The sequence below is a fragment of the Thermobia domestica genome, chromosome 3, assembly GCF_964235325.1.
Source record: "Thermobia domestica chromosome 3, izTheDome1.hap1.1, whole genome shotgun sequence".
Lineage (NCBI taxonomy): Eukaryota > Metazoa > Arthropoda > Insecta > Zygentoma > Lepismatidae > Thermobia > Thermobia domestica.
Genome location: NC_137456.1, coordinates 151,218,785 through 151,236,254, shown reverse-complemented (window position 1 = coordinate 151,236,254; position 17,470 = coordinate 151,218,785). Strand labels below are relative to the sequence as shown.

Sequence of the window (17,470 nt, the reverse complement as noted above, 5' to 3'; positions counted from 1 at the left end):
ATAAGAAAGATAATGCATACGTTAGCCACTGGGACCAGAATAGCACCAATACACAACCATTGACACAATTTAATGAATATGTTGTTGGAAATAACGATAAAGAGGCCTACAGAACAGGCTCTTGGATTTGTAGGGGATTTCATATTGAATTTACACAAGATACGTCAACTGTTGACTACATTGGTGACTGGGCTATCTCTGGCTTAGGCCCTGATTTTGTGCGAAAAAGGCATCGCAATGTGTTTGCCAAGGCATGGGTTCAAGGTACCCTCCTGGCCTGATATGACCTCGGAAACCCTTGAACAAATATCACACAAGATGATCATTCGATGGGATCGATCCAGGCCCGTACGAACGCGATGACATTTTTTCCCTGGATTTACGTTTAATAAACTAATTTTTATGTAGCAACTAATGATTGAGTTATAATCTTAAAAAAAAAAAAAAAAAAACTATTCAATGAATTTAAAGATGGAGACAACCATGAAAACTATAATCGAAACCAACATGAAATACTGATACATTTTTACTTCAGTATGTAAAACGTAATTAATTTCATTCTTTCAATTCAAACGTAAAATCATTTGATTGCGTTCATTTGAAAGTATTATTTCTTCAAAACTCTTCATCCTTTTCACACCAAACATTCAGATTTAGAAGTTAATAAATTAATATGTGTATTATTACGAGGTGGGCCAACGGATAACTCCGACCAATCAGAAACGTTTATTTATTTCCTATGGCTAGGGCTGAGCATGAAAATAAATATATGCGAGATAGCACCTCTTCAGAGGATATGAAACAGAAGTTTAATCATCTTCGGCATGTATGGCACAAAAGGGTAGAATTTCCTACGAGATATATCGTAACATTTTTCCGAATATAAATCCTAAGATATTTCCTAGGTGTATCTCATAGTATATAGCAGGCCTTACTGTTGTTTTCCTGGCAATGTATATTACAAATATGATACATCTCTGGTTTTAAATGTCATACACAAGACGTTATATCAACACTATTGGTTCCTAAATTGTACTATCGATTTCACTACTCCATGGTTTATATCTATATCTGGCTTTGTCACTTACATTTTACACTGCTGTTGGATTATGTAATTCTAACTGACTGTCTCGGTTGTGATGTATGTATTTATTGTTTCGGGTAGTCATGCTCTAGAATATAAATAACCTACCCTTCTTATTCATCTTCTTCTGAATTGGTGAATGCATATCAACCATACACTGATTGTAAGGCACCTTCATTATCGGATGAAGCAAGAATTTGATTTGTTGGGATTCTTTTTAAATTGAAATTGTGACAGTAATCAATGCATAAAGATGCTTTTAAGCTATTTTGTGTTATATCTCTATTATATGACTTAAATCAAATTAACTTCATGATTCGATGTTTTGAGAATGAGGTCAGAGGTGACATGTCTTCATGATAGTCTTTCTGTAGCATCCAAATTTTCGTTACTTTACTGGTACTGTTGCTCAAACAGTTGTAATTGAGTGCGAATTTTGCTTTTGAATGTTTGAACAAAATACTGGAAAAACATCAGACGCATACTGTTATATACTTGTCAGATTGCACATCAGTTGTATTACAAGGAATTGGGGATAAGTTTTCTTAGAAGCTTTCTGAAAAAGGTTTATAATTCTGTTGTATCTCATAAGTAAATGCTTTTCAATAACTGCACCACGAATTGATTTAATTTTATATATGGAAGCAAAAAAAAAAAAAAAAAGCTTATTCCACTTGTCTTTTATTTTATTTTTGTTTAAGTATGTGGTGTTTTAAATAGATTTAAGGTTTATATTATTTAATGAGCTTAAATAGTAAAAAGTATTGTACTTGCTCAATTTGATCTATTCTATCTCCATTTTACAATGAAAGAATTAATCAGGGTAGTATGAAGAACCATTACATTAACTTTTCCCATTTTAAGAGAAAGCTTAATTGCGTTTGGAACATTATTTTTATTATTTACACCTTTAAACATATGAAATTATTTTTTAAAAATAATGTAAGTACAACAATCATCAGAAAGTGATTCAATATGTTATAAAGTGTAGTTCCATTTGCTTAATTCTTTTTTAAAAGTAGAAATGGCTATAAAATAAACGCCCGAATTATATTTTACAGTTTTAGACAAACTTGTATAAACTAGACTTCTTTAAGTACTAGTTTCATGTTTTATAGTCAACATTGTACTGATTAATAACAAATTCTATATTTCAGATTGTGAAGATGAAGGCAGATACGATATTACTGATTCCTACCATGGTTATTTTGATCGTATATTCCTTTGACTATACCAATGGAAATCCAATAGAGCATGAAAGTAAGGCATTAAGTAGAACTTCTGGAAAGCATAAGGAAAGGGAGACATTGGATGAAGTAAGGCTGATGGAATATAGAAGATTAGCCAAAGATATGAAAGTAGGAAATGGTACACCTGCAAAAGACAAAGATGGTAATGATTCCAATTGCTTGATTGAGTATATATATATATATGGTTGTCCTCTTATTTTGAAACGACCTTTTAGCATCTTGATAAACAGATGAACTCCATAAACTTTCAATTGTATGATTATCGACGAAAAATATTGTTAGAACACTGTTGAAAACATAGCATAAAATTTTAGTTTTTTAAAATAATACTCTGTAAGATTATTACGATTTTAAATCCATATTAAGCGCATTTACAATAACACATTTATTATTTAATGTTACAAATTAAGAACGCTACCCTATCACAAACACGTTGGGGGCGCAGTGCCTCAGTGGTAGAGCGTTCATCTCCGGTGATTGGGGTCCCTGGTTTGGTCCCAGCTCGCGCCGTGTGGACTTTGTGGTGGACAAACACCGTGATTGTGGGTTTTCTCTGGGTTCTTCAGTTTCTTCCCACATCTTCATTTCATCATTTCATTCATTTCTCATCATCACCGTCTCGTTTAGCCTAACCGACATAATAGTGGGACGTAAAACTCAAAGATTTCATTTCATTTTTTTTTTCATTTTCCTTTCACAGACACATTTTAGCGAAGAAATTTTGGAGCCCTGTACAACACCATTATCGCCAGTTAGATGGTTATATCAGTACACAGCGTCAGTATATTAGTGAAAATGAAATATTTGTTTCATGTCCCACAGTTATGCCGGCTACGCTAAGGGAGACGGTGATGATGAGAAATAACAGAATGAAGAATGAAGAAAGTGAAAGAAAACGGGAGAACTCCCAGAAAACCTACACAGACGGTGTTTGTCCAACACAAAGTTCACTTGGCACAAGCTAGGATGGAACCAAGGACCCTATGCGTCAGAGGTGAACGCTCCCGTCAGTACCTTAGTGTCCAATACTATCGCCATGATATGGCGCATTTCTAGGAAGTAGGAGCAATGTTTTAAAATTTTTAATTTTCAAAATGTGTCCATTTTTTAAAGCCATTTTTCTTCGATTCGTTCTGAATCAGCGAAATATGTCGCTTTCAATAAGTCAGAAAAAATAAGAATTTGCCGACTTCCTCTCCCTGTGAAACATGAATATTTGAAAATGGTGGGAGTCGTGTCCTTTTATTTTTAATGATGAGTTAATATACTGATTTGCATCTTCTTAACTTGTGAGATACTTTATTTCTAACTGACTTGTGAGATACTTTATTTCTCTTACAAATTTTTAACCCTCCTCGCCGTTTTATCTTACGCCCTTTAATCGAAGTGACATGATAATCTCCCAGTTGGAAGAAGGTGGTAACTACATATCAAAGTTCGTTTCAAGTAGAGTAGTCTTCTTTCTTTAATATGTATATATTTCCGAATTATATTAGGCAACACTTGTTTTCGTAAAGATATATCTTTGCGTATGATATATCCCGCTAACCACATAAGATCCCGCTGGGAATCGAACCCGGGTCTTCCGCACCACAGGCGCGTAGGCCTACCCTAATCGCTTAGCCATGGAGGAGCTCGGGTATCCTTAAGGGCTACCGCTCACTGGCAACATTTTGTCGGGCAACTATCTTGTTGCTCTGGCTAAATGCATTGAATCTTATGGGAGACCGCTCACTGAGGCAACGGCGACAGAAAAGTTGCCGAGCTGTCGCCAAGCAGGGCGACAGCCGGGCAACAGCTCTGCGACGGAACAGTTGCGCAACATCTAAAAATGCGAGTCTTATGGGAGTCCGCTCACTGCGGCGACAGCGACAGAAAAGTTGCCGAAGTATCTCCAAGCTGAGAGAGAAAAAATAAATGTTTTCTACAAGTTTTTCACATACATAACAGTTTGTTCCGTGTGTAGCGCGTGAAAAGAAGTATTCGCAATTGAAGGTAATTCATGTATGTCTTTAATTATTAATGAAGACAATGAAAAATTAATTGAGGAAATAGAAAAACGCCCAGCGTCATTTAAAAATTAGTTTGCAAGAATAGCTATTCAGATATAAATTTAAAAAAGAAATTGTTGGAGGAAGTGTGTTTCGCTGTTGTAAGAAACTTGAATGAACTTTCCAGCCAAGAAAAAATAACACCGGTAGGTAAATTCGATAATTCGATAATTCGGCAATTGCGTAATTCGATAATTACGTATGGCTGTCATACTACAAACCACTATTTTTATCGAGTTCCCACAACTAGAAAAAATACAGATAAAATTATAATTCTCAATTTTCTTTCCACTTCAAATAAAAAAATAAATCAACTGTACAGTATAAAAATGATCGAATTTAAAACGTGAAGAGTACGCGGAAAGAACAAGGGAAGCCAAGTTCTATTTTATGGCTATACGCAGAACATTTGAGAATCCAATTATAGTGCAGTCTTGTCAGATTGCAGCTAAGTTTCGTTTTGTTAATTATTTCCAGTCGTTTTATATTATTCGTTGTTATTGTTATATTTTGATTCGAATAATCGTTCCCGTTCGTATTATAGTTATTTACGATGTACAATGCGGTTATTTTTTGTCACTCATTCACGCTACCCAGTGCCGTAACTTAGTTTTTTTCTGAGGGGCAAGCATTAATACGCGTATTTGGGCCCTCTGCAAAAAGATGTTTCTTCTAATTCTTGGGCCCTCTCTTTCCATCTTTTTCTTACTCTTTATGGGCACCCCGGAACCTGTGGGCACTCCCGCACGGCAAGGTCTGCGGGGACGTTAGTTACGCTCCTGGGCCCGTTCCACACATGACAAATTAATTAAGGGGACAATGTTGACAAACCTTAAAGCCATACGAATAAGTATTAATTCTAGGGCCCCTAATAGTTGACAATTTTTACTGAAATGGACCCACGACTCATTTTTGTTTTATTTACCTTTTGTATGTTGTTTTGTTTATGTAATGTAGTGAACCTGTTTGATGCTTCATTTATAATTTCATATTCATATGGTACATGGACTAAGAAAATTTTGTCTTAAAGTGGACCCTTCCTCGAACGGCGGGGAGCTTCCCTGGGGGCAGTTGCCCCCTGCCCCCCGAACAATTTGCGGCCCTGATGCTGCCTTCAGGACTTTGATAGCATTGGCGTATTTAGGATAATTTGTTGCTTACTTCTAAAAATTGCAAGAACATTTTAGAAGATCTTGCTACAATAATGTTATAAATGCCGTCTGAGCCCCTCCCCCGCCTTCATTGTTAATCTCTTCAAATTATTTAGTCCCGCATTTCAGATGGTTGCCGCACTGTCGAAGAAATTATTCTCAGAACTCTCATTTTCTGCTTTGAACTTCAACACACCCGGAAACTTGTGCAGGCTTATTCCGATGTAAATTGACAAAGAACTACCTCTTATGACCATGTTAAAGGTACCCACTCTAGGATACATGTCTAATAGACCTTTTGTGCTTATTTAAGGAAGCTCAATCCATCCAATTTTGAGATTATTTTCCTCCAGACCACATGGATGGACATGTTAAGAAAAATAGTTCTATTCACTATATAGCGTGTAAAATTTTTCCTTCAGCAATCTCTCACTGTATATAGGATGTACCCAGTATTTCTTTTTTTCTTATTTCCTTCTTAAGTTCAGCATTAGCGCACAAATAATAGTATATTCTTTGAAGTTCATCGTATTGTGTCTAATCCCGCCAAATTGTGATATCAAATGCCCGGCAACTTTTCTGTTGCCGTCGCCAGTGAGCGAGGGTTTGGCAACAAAAATGTTTTGTCGCCGTGAAGTTGCTGACTGTAGGCGAAAGCGACAAGATAGTTGCGCAACTGTTTTGTCGCCAGTGAGCGGTAGGCCTTAGTGTTTTCAGTGAGTATGCTCTGATCCGGTAATTGTAATATAAGTTTTCTTTCTGTATAATAAGTTTTTATTGTATTATATAGAATATCGTTTCAGTTGATTGAATAGAGATGACAATCATAAGTAGACAGGCTACGCTGCCTAAAATAGTCGAATACGCGACAAAACGTACTAGCGACAAAACGTACCACCGACAAAACGTACCACTTACCCTGAGGGATGCTTGTGAAGGGTTTCCTAAAAACACTTTAAATAATGACAAGCGACAAAACGTACCACTTGCCTGGAGGGCTACTTGCGAAGAGTCTTCCAATCAGCCATCAAATAATGACAGGCGACAAAACGTACCACTTGATAGGACAGCATATAAGTGTATATATATCGGCCAAAATAAGGTTAAAAGTTGAACAGATTGGTGGTGAGAAAAGTACCGATGCAAGACCAAGACTAAGACTAAGACTAAGGCTAAGACTAAGACCATGCCTTCAAGATTCTCGCAACACCAAGACCATACCTGCAAGATTCTCGCCAGGCCAATACCAGCAAGAATCATGCGTATGCAATATTTTAATATTTGCTGATTTCCATCACACTTTATCCACGCTTTGGACCAGGGACGGTTAGGTATTATTAGAGGGTCGCGGGCGCTTTCTCCCACCACCACCAGTATCTCAATGTCACAAATCAAGTTGCACAGTTTTCTTTCTACAGTAAGTCAATAGTATTAACAATTGACAATTAAAACATGATATTCTTTCATCAGTATATTATTCTGAATTGTTCAAAATATTATATGAAGTTCAAGGAGAACTTATACTATATTACAAAATTAGCAGATGTTTTAGTGTACTAGTTTTTGATGCTACTGTATCTATCACTTTTGCATTCGAAATATTTTTTTAATAAATATTTTTTCAATAGACATCAACATAAATGTTTTCAAATGTTCCTGAGACGTGGTACTCGTTAGCCTATTTTTAATGTATTTCAGTTTATTTAAGTTTTGAAAAATTTCTTTTACATGTTACCTGAGTTACAGGCAAAGTCAATAAAAATTTGTATGCTGGAAACCTGGATAAGTATTACTGCAAAATTTACAATTCTGTCAAATTAAAAAGCAGCACATTGGACAATTTTGCAACACGTTTTGCATTCGCTTTCCTTGTAAACAAATGTATTTTCTCCTAATTCTGAATCACTTGCACCATCAGGACAGTCATTTTTTCTCGGTTATGCTCGTCATCAAGACTGACTTTCAAGGATATCCACGTCCTTCAATAGTCCAAGAGAATACATTTATATTATCCTTGGAAACTTCTTTACTGAAGTTTTTCAGAAAATATGTAAGTTTATCAAAAGGCACGTCTGGAAGTTCTGTTACTTGGTTGAAGTGTCGAGGGTCCAAATAACCCATAAAGTACATTGCTTCTTGAATCTTGAAGAAATACTCGAAACTACCATATCCAATATTGTGTTGAATGCTTCGATACAGTACCTGGTCATTGGATAGAAGCAGCTTCATATTCATATTCACAGGAAAAATCTTTGTCCATCTCTGAAGGCGAATTGTCGACAGGTCAATAGAAAAAAAGAAATCACGTTCTAAGCTTTCCAATTTGTTATTGCCCCATTCTGCAAAGCTTAATGCTGCATTCTTAACGGATTCAAAATCATCTCTCTACTCTTTCAGTTGGAACAGAGTAGTCTGCACCATCCGATAGGACTACACTAGCAGCACCCTCTATTTGGAGATAGTTTGACATAGAGGTCGTCACCTGAAATATCTTAAGGAACATTTGTGCTGTCCGAGTTGTTTTGAACTTGATATCCTTTCGCTTTACACCTAGCTTTTGGTTTGATATTTTCTGTAGAAGCATTTTTCTTAATTATTATGGTCAACTCTATATACAAAACACTTTCTGGGTTCAAAAAATGACCAAACTTTTTCTGAAAAACAGTGTGTTTTCTACCATCTTGTTTCCGCAATAACTGTAAGACGCCTTTGTTAACATTTGATCTTCCAAATGTCCATTCGCTGATAAGACTCACGCATAAATATCGCACAGTCATTCAGCAGAACAATGACACAGAATCAATGCAATTTTTTGTCAGATCACATATGACGTGATTGAGTATATGAGCGTAACACCACACGTATAACTGAGTTTCTTAGTGGTTAAGCGGTTAGCGTATGCGCCTTTGTCGTGGGAGACCTGGGTTCGATTCTTGGCGGGAGCTCATGTGCTTTGAATTTCCCGTAAATCAGTATGCCCCGTCTCATATAGCCTCGCTGCTAAAAGGGCCGTGAAACTTAAAATCAACTGAATCACAGTGTAACTGATCATAGGTGAATTGAAAAAATCCGAATTTTGTCCTTGCATGTTACTTGAGCCATCGGTTGAATTTCCAATACACTTCTTAATATCAATTTTCAACTTCTGCAGAATTTCCAGCAGTAAACCGCAAGGACACTGGCCTGTGGTAGATATGCATTTTACAATGACAACAATACTTTGTTTAACAACCATTTTAACAACATACCGTAAAACAACAGAGCACTGGCCTGAAACTACTATATCTTGAGTAGTGTCTAATAGAACAGAAAATATTGAAGCTTGAGAGCCTTCTTTCGAAATATCTTCTCTGATAAGTGTGTTGATAGCATTCAAAACAAAATTCACCGTGTTTAGTAAAAGTTATGCGACCACTATCCTGCTTACTTCCTCGTATATGACTCTTCTCGGTGACCTTATCTAAATTACTTTTAAGCGAAAGATCAAATTTGCTTAAGAAAGGAATAATACCCAAAAGGTTTCCATGATCTATAGCTGTGTCTTTCAGTTTATAGGCTGCTACATTTCCTCTGTAAATGAGCCCTCTTTACCAATGAGTTTCTGCACTTTGACAACTCGATACATTACCTGTCTGTTCTCAACCTTATACTGCCTTTGTTTTACCTGTTCATGAGGAAATAGTTTCTTAACATTATGTTCTCTTTTGTTAGATACGTAAGCATTTACATTGTCTAATGTATCTTGGAAGACTCGTGTTCTCTTACTCGCTGATAAACGTGTTTAATGTTACGTTTGTCACGTACAGAACCTTTAAGAGAAGTTTGTTCGATCTGGAGAATAATCTGTGAACACGCTGAAAAAAAAAAATGCTTGAAGTGGTACGTTTTGTCGCGGATTAAATATCCGAAATGTTTTAATTAGTCCAAGACAGGTTGTAATTTATATAAGTGGTACGTTTTGTCGTGGAATAAATATCAGAAATGCTTTAATTAATCCATGACAGGTTGTCATTTATGACAGGTCATCAAAAGTGGTACGTTTTGTCGCGAAAATTCAAGTGGTACGTTTTGTCGCTGGTACGTTTTGTCGGGACACCAAATAGTCTATGGATGGCACCACTAATGACTAAAAATGGTTAACTGGTATTTTTCGTTTTTCTCTTCTTTAATTTATTCCAATAACCATCTTATATTTGTCTCTACTGCTTCTATTTCCTGAAACAAAGCTGCAGAGTAGAATTATCTGTTTTTGCATATTTAATTCCTTGACCAATACTATTTCCCATACGGGACAGTATGGTTTTGGATATTTTTTTCTTTTCTGTTTTCTTTTAAATTACATTGTTTGCTAATTTTCATTTCATCGTTATTTATCTTTTTCTGTAAGCACATGTTCATTAACCTTGGGCCTATTTACTAATATTCTTGATGCAAAATTTCTGCTTTTATGTTATCTGCGTCATGTTTCTTTTTTCTGCAACCCTTCATTTCTTGAGTTGAAAGTTCCTCAATTTCTGTTTGTACTTCAGGTATATTTCGATTCGAATCCTGAATTCATATTGGTTTTTTAGTTCCATTTTATTCACTATCTTTTAGCAACAGTATTTCCATGAGATATTTTATGGTGTTCTCTATTATATCGGTGTATATGTATTTTTTTTTTTTTTTTTGACGTTGATAACGATGTTGGCTTGTGTATTCTGTTGTTCCCTATTTTATTTGGATTTTCCCGTAGATCTAGATTTAAGTTCTCGATCATAAAACCTTTCGAGCTTTCTTGTTTCGTTTCTCTTAGTGTTGTTTTATATTTACTCTTTAGGCCGCTATAATTTCTTAGTGTGAAATACTTTAGGTTATCAGGGAAGGTATATTGATACAGACCTCTATTTTATTTTATTTTATTTATTTATTTATTTATTCATTTATTTATTTATTTTTAGCATTCCAGCACTTGTTCCTTAATTTTCTAAGTTGCCCATACCAAAACATATTTGGCCTATTGCTTTTTCATTTATAAATTTTATTTTAGTTGAGTTACTAATTGCCCTGATTGTTTCTGTTTAAATTACCTCTATTATTTTTTCTAAGTTTCTCTCTTTGGTTATTTGTTGCAATTCTATGGTACTTCAATTTTTTCCAATTAATTTTATTTGAATTAAACTTTATAATTTTATTTTACTGTTTTGCTCTAGATTTTTCCTCTCAGTATTTTGTTGTTAATGTAGTGTGTTTATATATCCTCCTTTTTTCTTTTTTTTACTGTTTTTCATTCTTTTCGTTAATTTCTTTTCTGTTTTGATATATTATAAATTGTTTTCATAACTTCAGTTGGATTGTGTTTCCACGGCCCTATTTCCAGTGCTGGAACCTTAATATCTTTTCTCAATTTTTTCTTAACTAATATGTGTATTTGTTGAATAGCATACTTAAGGCCGATACATTTATATTGAGTCACATTTGAATGTGTCACTTACCTAGGAAATACTGTGTTTCCGCCACCAGTTGGGTTCCATATCTAAGCCACTTTTACTGAATGTTACCCGGTGTCAGACTTTCCATTGCTTGAGATTATAATTGTCTTCTACAAGAAATCTTACATTCTTATTACATAATAATCAAATATATAGCGTAGTAGAACCAAAACATTGTAGAATGTCTTCATCATGACGTTTTGACTAGAGGTTTCCCATCGAGAGTATTTTATAATTGCTCACAGTACACGTTTCTCCAAATTATTTGTGTGATATCATTTTGATTTTATAAAGTCTTAAATGAAAGTAAACTAAATGAAGAGTTAGAGATCTCAACCTGACGTATTACATATGAAACATCATCCAAAATATATTGTAGTTCTGAAGAGGAGTTCAACTGGAAAGAGTTAGGATACGATCTTCCTTCATTCACACAGACCTAAGAGGACTTTTCTACTTACATGGAAACTAATATGATATTAATTTTCAATTTTCTTTATATGAGATATCTTCACATCCTGACAGTTAAGAATGTATATAATTAGTGGGTGTTTATATTCATCAGTTCTTATATATATATATATATATATATATATATATATATATATATATATATATATGGACATCAATCTTAAAGATGATTTTTTCAACCAATAGTTTGTTTATGTTTGCTTTTATAGTTAGTCAGGATTTATTCCTTGCTCACCCATATCTTGGGAGCAGCTCGCAGAATCACCCATTTTTTCCCCTTTTAACATGAACCTCGAGAAGTTTTCCGGGTGAAAGCGACATGAGCCTGGTGGTAATTACATCACCTCTTGAATTTCCATTTCACGTAGCATTTGAGTCACAAACCTTCCATATTTTTACCAACCAAATCCCATACTTTATATGGAATGATCTAAAAAAAAATATCTTATAGTATTCGTTTTCATATACGAACTCTCACATAGTGTTGGTGAACGTTGTCTAACAATTCTATAGTTTTAATCGCAATATATATTTGACATTTATCCTACTTGTCAGGTGAGATGAGGGAAGCCAAATCATGATAACAGGAGGCTTATAATCCTTCAAATTCTTAGTTCATGGTTTCATAGATAAGTAAATAGAAAGCAAAAAGTAAAATATTGAAAAGAGACAAACAATTACATCGGTAATTAGAATAATATAAAGATATCCAAGAAAGTTCTGTCGCTTTTTATAGAGTTCTGTGTTCCATTGGCCCTCACGCCGTGAATTGAATGCGAATGGAGATAGGGCGGAGGTCAGTTGTTAGTGTGGGCATATCCAGCATACTACCTGGTGGTGGAAGTCCAGTTACACCGTGAACTTGTGTAAGGACAGACTGAAGATGGAACCTCCACAAACCGTCATACGGCATGTATGCTGTACGAATTCAAATTGGCGTCAAACGCTGCTGCAGCGGGGTGGAAGATATGTCAGGCCTTGGTTGAGAGTGTCGTCACTACACGGACAATGCAACGGTGGTTTAACAAGTTTGAGGACGGTGACAAAACACCCGAAGACGCACTACGTGCAAGAAAACCAAACACATGTACAAAGTGAAGATCTTCAGGCAGGAATTGAGGCGAACAGTGGCCAGACATCTGAGAAACTAGGACTACAATTCAGTGTAAGTGGAGAAACCATTCGGAAGCTCCTCCATCAACTTAGAAAGCACTACAAGTTTGGTCGATGAGTTCCATATGTTGGATTCCAGGCCAGAAGGGAACGCGAGCAGACACCTGTGTATCTTTGCTGTCTCATCTGAGGAGGGAACCATTTCTGGAGAGGGTGTTGACATGTGATGAGAAATGGGTACCGTACGAAGATCCACGGAGCCGTCGTCATTGGTTAGCATCCCATGGACCAGTTCCAAAACAGCGTAAACGAGCACCACACCACAAGAAGTCCCTCCTGTGTGTTTGTTAGAATACTTGCGGCATAGTGTATCAGGAACTGCTAATAGATGGTCTGAGCATCAATGCAATTGTGTAGTGTCAGCAGTTGAGGCGTGTTCAAGAAAAACTCCGGAGCCAGTACTTGTGAATCGCAAAGGGATCTTTCTGTTAAAGCCAATTCCTACGTGGCCAGAATGACCCAGGACATCATTAAATGCCTTGGATGGGAAACACTATTGCATCCGGCATGCTCGCTGGAGATTGTACCGTCTGATTATCACCAGTTGCATTCCTTGGACAATCACCTTAGAGAACGCCCGTTTATATCCGTAGTAGAGGTGCAAAATGCACTTGATACCTTCTTCGCTTGACGGCCCACTAAGTTCTACCGTGATGGAATCTGTGGCCTTTCAGAAGCTTGGCAGAAGGTCGTCGATGCTGATGGAGACTATTTTTGATCTTACAGGTAAGTTTTAGGTGACATATCGATGTTGGAAAGTAGTGTGTGAAAAAACGACAGAACTTTTTTGGTTACCTTTATATCCAAATAAGTATGGGAAACACCTATTGTGTATACAAGAGGCTGCAGCAGCTACGAAATAAAACTCATTCTTTTAATTGGTCCTAAAAATAGGCAAGTCCAATCAATGGAAATAACCCATCGTCACAGTAGTCTCTGATTTCAGTGGCTTCTCCATGTTCATTTCATGCTGACTGATCTCTTTAAATTAGTACCATTAGGTAGTTCTGTATTCCTTGTATCTCTACTGGGTCATAGCAAGTGAAAAAGTAAACTATGACAATGCCTTAGAAGAAGGCAAAAAATCTCTTACTTTAATGGAGGGAAACCCTTATCACGTTGCACTATCACTTGCTTGTGCAAAATTGTTTATGTATTGGAGAAGTATTAGAAATGATTAACTCAAACCAACTATTCTATTGCCTAATTTTCATTGTCAGAAGCGATTAATCTATGATATGAGTTATCAACACGTTTACCTGTTTTATTTCGTGAACATACATTGAGGAAAAGAAATAAATCAACGCTGATCTGTAAGTTTTATAGACTGATATTGAGCTATAAAAATCCTATGTACTTAATCGGTGGTTGATGCCTGCTTCACAATTATCTTGTGCAGGAAAAGATACATTTGATGATATTTGTAAAAGATTTCTCCTCTTCCTTATTGAAAAATACGATAGAGCAATAATTCAGCAGTGGTGTCTGATGGGTATATAGAGTTTAGTGTAGCTGTTTATCAGGCTACTGGTAACGCATGTGTATTAATTATAAAAGCGGCCGAAAAAATAACGAAATAGCAGAGGCTCTTGTATAGTTGTTGACCAGGACTCCTGGTACTTCTCATTGCTCTCATGCCTAAAGAAAAACTTTTTTTTTTAATTAAATGCCTGGATCAAATTTAATCATCCTAAAAATCTTTAACTCCAAACTCCTGCATAAAGCATTAGTTCATCAATATATTCTTTTCCTTAATGCGATCACTGGCTGTGATACGACTTATGCACCTTATATGTTAGGAAAATAAAACTCTTCAAGAACTCCAAATGATTTAATTACATAGACAGAGGAGATTTAACGGTCCGATTGCCTGTAATAATTCAATTGCTTTTGCAGGAAAAGAATTTCCATCTTCAGTGTACCTAGAAATTATAAGGACACATTAGATAAGAAGAGATATTTAATGCAAATAAAATGTCGATCAACTAATACTGATTTCAATCTTGCTCACCTTCCTCCAACCACAAGGAAACATTCGTTCAGGGCCTATTCCCTGAGTGGAGAGGTGTGAAACGGAGTTAGAAGAAAGAAGGAAACTTTCTTTAATCTGGTCCTTCTTAGTGAAAGGCAACGCTTGATGATCTTTTGAATTTGATATTATGTAATTGTTGCGTAAGAAGATTACAACTTCAGATGCACAAACCGGCGACATCAAATTATGTAGGAACTTTTATAATAACTAAGGATTTAGTAATCGTGATGTGATAGAAAGGGAAGACTTAGCTAATATTTCTTCTTCCGATTATGAAAAATCAAATGAAAATCAGACTGCTGAATCACCTTATCACCGTCGCAGAATTGAATGAAGCACAGAAAGCTTTTCTTAAAACTTCAGAGCTTTAATGAAGATGTTAGTTTTCTTCGCAATGTGAGAACTTTATATTTTTATTTTTAGAATAAATATTAATTATTGTTAAAGTATTAGGGCCTATCTATCGACATTTGTAATTAAGAGTAAACTAAATGTCAGAGTTGTATAGTTTATTAGAGATGTATACGTGTTTACGTTATAATGCTTACCGCAAAACAGAGGCTTCCAATACCGTATTACTAGTATAATTAAATTGTCACTTTTACGATAACAAAGCTAGTAACCATAAAATCTTGTCATATTAAAATAGAGAATGTATTCAGAATATTGCTGCAAGTTCCTCGTAATTTTTAAAATCATTGAAAATGAAATGAAAATGAAATGAAATCTTTGAGTTTTACGTCCTACGGTTATGCCGGTTAGGCTAAAGAACGCGGTGATGATGAGAGATGAATGAAATGGCGGAATGAAGAAAGTGGGAGGAAACGGGAGAACCCCGAGAAAGCCCACGCACACGGTGTTTGTCCACCACAAAGTTCACTTGGCGGGGGCTGGGATTGAACCCGGGACCCCAAGCACCAGTGGTGAATGCTCTACCACTGAGCCACCGCGGCCCCCATTTAAAATCATTGAGACTGATGGCATCACAATTACTGTCACGGAGAATTGCGTATTAGACCTTCCATTATGTAAAATGTATTAGCTACGTTTGTTTTAAAGATACATCAATAATACATACCTCACTATAAAGCTCTTGAATTACCCAAAAATTATTGTCATAAGCTGCGTTTTCATATTCGTATCTGTTACGAAGATATGTGTCCTTAAATAAAAAATCAGAATTGAGAATACACCATTTTCCATTCATGGCGCCATATTAAAAACATACCAGCAACAAATAGAAACACTTCATTCTAGAAAACAGTTTCCAATCTGGTCTATCATAAATGACACAAAAACAAAATTTTTATCTTAAAATGTCCTTTACTTATAATAATTTCAATTTGAGACACGAGATCTGCTGGTAACCATATTGATGACGTCATATCTCAGCTTCTTCAAATGGGATTTCTCGATACTTTTACTATGTTTATATAGATATAGTAGAATTCCTTTTGAAAATCGCAGCTTGTTATTTCAACTTTGCACTTTCCAGTCTATTGTTCCTAGTCTTTGTCTTTTCCAAAATGTAAAATCCCATTCACTTTTACACCGTCTCCTTTTGCCTAACCGGCATAACCGTGGGACGTAAAACTCAAAGATTTCATTTCATTTTTTCATTCACTTTTAATTTACACTGTGTGTGTATATTGAATTTGACTCACTTGCTTGAGAGATTACCAAAGTGGTAGTATGTGAATAAAAATTTTCCAAAGATTAACAACCTAATTTCGTATCTTTATGTACGACGGTCTAGAATAAATATTTTATAGTATTCTTTTCAATTTACGAACTTCTTTGGTAATTTGAAAATTGTAATTTATGGAATAATTGCAACACTTGTATCCTATAGATAGACACTCGCACACATCCATTGCTCCATAGCTACATGCCCTACAGTTTAAAAAGTCTTTTCTTCTTCCTTCTGCCAGAATAATTAATTTTGAAGATGATTTACAGATGGTTTGGAATGCAATTCCCTGAATTCGAGTAATTTAGTTTCAAATGTATAGCAAAGACCACATGCTACACTACACTAACTAATCTTACTCATTTATGGTTAGAAACATTGTGCAGCTTCCTTGCATTTGTTATGCAGAAAATGTAGAAGCAAATCATATTTACATCATATGTATTCAAATTCTGTCATATATAATATAAATGTTGAATCTCTATGTTCAGTTTTGGGAAACATTGTGTAACAGTTGTATTATTTTCAAATTATAGCACTCTTATCCCATATATTTTTTCGCTTTTTAGCGTACTAGTCTGATGACTGGAGGAAAGCCAAATCGTGATAATAAGTAGTTTATAGCCGCTCTAATTCTTAGTTCATGGTTTCATATGTAAGTAAATAACAAACAGAAAGTAAAATATAGAAAATAGATATACAATTACATTAGGAATTTGAATAATATCCATATAAGTATATAAAACAATGCAGCACCTACGAAATAAAATCCATTGCTTTAACTGGGCCTGAAAATAGACAAATGTTATTAAGGTTTATAACACTCTGCACAGAAGTCTCTGTTTCATATAGGTTCTCTATATTCATACCATAATGACTGATCTTCTAAAATTAGTACCATTAGGAAATTCTGTACATGAAAAAAGCAGTACCTACAGTTTCATAGGTGTGAAATCTCGAAACAGTTTATTTCATTAATTAAATAATTGTTTTATCTTTTCATTTTTCAAACCTTCATTTATCACTATATTGAGAAAAGTTGTGATTTATTGATTCAATAATGTCTTAATCAACTATCAAAATATCAATACAACTTA

At 35.3% G+C, this 17,470-nt stretch overlaps 1 protein-coding gene across 1 annotated transcript in view; it reads left to right on the top strand.

The window, feature by feature from the left end:
• Positions 1-17,470, top strand: part of LOC145680809 (uncharacterized) — a 708,231-nt gene that overhangs the window by 14,008 nt on the left and 676,753 nt on the right. Inside the window, exon 2 of the mRNA XM_081751880.1 lies at positions 2,242-2,476. Coding sequence (XP_081608006.1) covers positions 2,251-2,476 — 226 coding nt within the window. The 5' untranslated portion in view covers positions 2,242-2,250. The remainder of the gene's footprint in view (positions 1-2,241; positions 2,477-17,470) is intronic.